This window comes from Plasmopara halstedii (genome assembly GCF_900000015.1).
Source record: "Plasmopara halstedii genome assembly, contig: Scaffold_3120, whole genome shotgun sequence".
Taxonomy (NCBI): domain Eukaryota; phylum Oomycota; class Peronosporomycetes; order Peronosporales; family Peronosporaceae; genus Plasmopara; species Plasmopara halstedii.
Window position 1 is genome coordinate 844 of NW_020190023.1, and position 4,558 is coordinate 5,401.

Sequence of the window (4,558 nt, forward strand, 5' to 3'; positions counted from 1 at the left end):
ACACGACTTGATTGGGACCTTGCGCCACAAGGTGTTGCACGCCCTCAGGGCCAGGCAAGGACATCAGCTTGTTAAGCCCGTCCTATATGCCCAGGGGCAAAAAGGAAATTTGTTTCATCCTCACAGAGAATCGGTCTAAAGACTCATGTGTTGATTGACTACAAGTGCTACTAAGTGCAGCGGGGCTGCCGTAGCTTTGCGCATTGAGGAAGCGTACTTTAGGCCACCGATCTTTCGTTCTTTACAAGAACCAATACGAGTGTAACGGATCGCAATCCGCTAGCTCAAAGAGTAAAGCAGCACTGACAACTCGTTGACATGCTTTTTTGTTCTGAATACAAACTACTTGCTCGTCGAAGGCACTCACGTACTAATACTACTTTCCGTTTTTCCGCTAAATACCACATTTCACTTTATCTGGGAGTCGATGCGCGATCGGCACACGGCTGAGGCGTCGAGCGGTTGAAGATCGTGACGCATGCGGTCAGGCGTACTTTTGGTCTAAAATTGTTTTTCAAGTGCAATGATACCCGGTGCGTTGGCGTCACTAATAATTCGCTTCCGTGCTTTTGCTCTCGTCCTTGATCCCCCCATGGCATGTCCCAGAAACCCCTTCTTCGCTCAGGTCTCCTCCCTCTTGTTGAGGTCCCAAATGGTAATAGTTACCACTCTTCGAGAAAAGCTATCACTAAGCCAACCTGATTTATTCAACTGATAATGTTACATTATCTCGCAATTCTTTATCACGATAGACGCATGACGTAAGTTCAGCTATTTGTATGAATTTTGTGATCATGATGACAATAATTGCTTCAATATCACTTTACTTGTCTACTGCAGGTCTATCGGACATGTAACGATAGCAATGAAAGTATTCTTGCTCCTCTAAGCATTTGCCTTGCTTTCGTTTGCCTTTCGATGAATATATGATGAATCCGATTAGTCAGATTTAAGACTTCGTGTGAGGGGAGAACTTGATTGACAAGCTAAGTTTTTTTCCTCCTATTTGTACCAACATTATTGGCATGAGCCCGTGACCAACACGAACATGCCAAGCTGTCCAAGCAGATAGAAAGATCAGCATGCGATGGAAGCACGGCATGAATGGTGCACATAGTTCGGTGCGCGACAAATTGGGATGTTTGGAGAAGATGTATAAAATGAGGTAGCGGGTTCATCAGCGTAGACAAATTCTAACCATTGTAACCTCTCAATGTGACTGTTACGCATTGTGCAATACTTGAGCGTATTTTGCAGCCTCAACTTTTCCACATGATACAAAGACAGTAGATCCAGTATTGATGTATGAGTAAGCTCTATTAGCATCTAAGCGTATTCTGCATTAGCTGCAACCACCGGCTTTACCTACACACCCTCCTTACGAGAATGACAGAATGTAGCCCTGTACTGACTCTTCGTATCGCCCTGACAGCGCAAAACAAGTGCTCTTCTACCTTTAAGTTGCGCGACTGGCCTAAACCCCGGGACCGGCCGTGGACTCCACAGCAGGAGTGACAGCAGAAACCGAGGAAACATCACCGGGAACATTGAACAGACCGCGGCCGTTGTTGATACTCTTAAAGAAGTCACCGAATACCAGCGATATAATTGCCATCAACTTCATCAAAATGTTCAGGGCCGGACCAGAAGTGTCTTTTAGGGGATCACCGACAGTATCACCAATTACGGCGGCCTTGTGAATGGCGCTCCCCTTGCCCTGCACAACCAATTTGCCTTCCTTGTCTTCAATGGAGACGCATCCCTTTTCCACAAACTTTTTTGCGTTGTCCCAAGCACCACCAGTGTTCGACTGTGAGATAGCGAGCTGGACACCCGAAGTCAGACTACCAACAAGCAGACCAGATACAGCGTGGACACCAAAGAAGGTGCCAGCAATAATGGGAGATAACATCACAAGGAGTCCGGGTGGAATCATTTCACGCAAAGAGGCATCAGTCGAGATCTTGATGCAACGAGCATGGTCCGGGGGACCGTGACCCGGCAAACCTTCAAGAAGTCCAGGAATAGTTGCAAACTGGTGCTTCACTTCCTTCACCATCTCCATGGCAGCAGTGCCGACTGACTTCATGGTCATGGCAGTAAACCAGTAGGGTAACATGGCACCAATGAAAAGTCCAGAAAATGTGATTGGGGACAAAATGTTGATCGATTCTTCTTCAATGCGAGTAACGAACCCACCGAATAAGGCCAAGGATACGAGGGCAGCCGAACCAATAGCAAAACCCTTACCGATGGCCGCCGTTGTGTTACCAGCAGCATCAAGAGCATCAGTCTTGTCACGCACCTCAGCAGGAAGCTCTGCCATCTCAGCGATACCACCAGCATTGTCACAGATGGGACCATACACGTCAATCGCCAGACATGTGGCGAGTGTACCCAAAAACCCGAGAGCGGCAAGAGCAACTCCGTACATACCAGCTGTTGAAAAGCCCACATACACAGCCAGTGAAATGATTACAATTGGGACAATAGCAGATTTATATCCAAGAGCGAGACCGTAAATGATGTTGGTAGCAGCACCAGTCTCACACGCATGAGCAACCTCACGCACTGGCGTATAGCTGTGCGAAGTGAAGTACTCAGTCACAAATCCAACGATGCAGCCACCCCAAAGACCGACAGCGACGCAGTAAAAAGCACGAATGGGAGTCACATGGAAGGAAGAACCGATTGAGAAGGTCGACGGTAGCAGCCAAAGGGATACGGGAACAATAAGGAGAGTCATTAGCAGAGTAGATCCAAAAAGCTGCAGCTTAAGAACGAGCTCAACATCTTTCTCTTTCTTTACAGGCCACACGTGGGTGGCCAGGAAGCTCACAATCGCGGATACAAAGATTCCAGTGGCAGTGATAACTAGCGGAAAAAGAACGGCTGGCCATCCGGCACTAATAATCTCGGAGCTCTGCGTGGAAATCACAAGGCAAGCACACGTGGCTTCAGCGAGAGAACCAAAAAGGTCCGAACCCATGCCAGCAACATCTCCGACATTGTCTCCGACGTTGTCAGCAATTGTAGCAGGGTTACGAGGATCATCTTCGGGGATGTTCTCGACAACCTTACCAGCAAGGTCAGCACCGACATCAGCAGCCTTGGTGTAAATACCGCCACCAACACGACCGAACATGGCAATAGATGAGCCGCCGAGACCGTAGCCTGAAATGGCCTCAAAAAGCTTCTTGTGATCAGAAGACAGCGGGTATTGAGTTTCAAAAGCCTTGATCAGGATGAAAAGCACTAGCAGAGCCATCGAGCTGAGTCCAAAGCCCATGACGGCACCAGCACGAAAAGCCGTATTGAATGAGTCCCGCCATCCACGTGCGCCCTCTTTCATGGCCGAGACTGTGGTACGAGCGTTTGAATAGACAGCAACCATCATCCCCATGTAGCCAGCAGCCATCGAAGTGAGGCCACCTACAGCAAAGGCTGTGGCGTTAAGGGTGCCAAAGAGCCAGTCAAACGACTTGCCGTCCTTGTTGACAAAAGACGTGAGCACAAGCACCACGGCACCGAAAACAATGATAAAGGCAAAGCACAGCGTATATTCGGCCAGCAAGAAAGCTCGTGCACCTTCTTGAATGGCACAGAAGATTTCAAAAAGACGGTCGGCGGTTTGGTGACGCACCTCCGAGGAAAGCAGCGAGTACCCGTCACCACGGCGAGTCACTCTCACCTTCGACACTTCCCAAAACAGGTAGGCTGCAAATAGAATGCCAAAGACGCCTGCAGCCACCACGTAGGTGTAGACTTCAAAAGCTTCCGTCATGATCTTACCAAAACAGGAAAAGGGAGCAAAATCCAAAATGACTGGAGCTGATGGTCACTAAAAAGAAAAGATCTTTGAACTTGCTCTCTTTATGTAGCATACATTTTCCCATTCCTTTCTCAATTTACAATCTGATTGGAATACAAGTTGAACTGGCCGTGCAGCCACGACTACCAAATGCTAAGTTCTATAATTATTTATCTGTGAGACGTCGACGCCAGAGACTGGAGTTGCCGCGGCCGTCTTGAAAGAATTGTTTTGTGCCGCCCTTACGTAATCTTTTTACACCCAATAAGCTCAATACACGTGTTATTGAGCTGGGTATATTAGGGTATGTATAGCAGGTTCGAATCCCTCGCAGGACAAGTTTCAAAATTGTACCAAACATAAAAAAGATCGGCTGCTTGCACAAGAAGATCATCGAACCACAGTCCAAATTGGACTTTGGGATCGTTCAAAATATCCAGCGAAATGAAGCCATGTGATATCTTAATGGAAGATATTTGTGTAAGGAATCACGAAGCAACTTCTGACTTTGAATGGTGTGACACATATGCATCATACACCGTCGGGATGAGCGAAAGAGATAAGTTTGCTAGGCTAATTTAAGTATCCCGGAGACAGGTGCTTGAACGACTCATGTTCCATTCTCTAAGAGGGTACAGCTCCTTCACGACTCGGTCGTTAGATTGAATACTTGCGCGCCCAAGTACAGTGGTTATATGAGAGTGACCCGTCACTCTCCCAAGGGAGCTGTGGTGTGGCATACACCAC

At 47.7% G+C, this 4,558-nt stretch overlaps 1 protein-coding gene across 1 annotated transcript; it reads right to left on the reverse strand.

Moving 5' to 3' along the window:
* Positions 1-1,474: 1,474 nt before the first annotated feature.
* On the reverse strand, positions 1,475-3,784 carry PHALS_07560 (v-type h()-translocating pyrophosphatase; the record flags this gene model as incomplete). The annotated part of the gene is made up of 3 exons (XM_024721049.1): positions 1,475-2,175; positions 2,251-2,439; positions 2,518-3,784. The coding sequence occupies 3 exons, from the start codon at positions 3,782-3,784 to the stop codon at positions 1,475-1,477; spliced, it is 2,157 nt and encodes a 718-aa protein (XP_024586187.1).
* Positions 3,785-4,558: the final 774 nt, after the last annotated feature.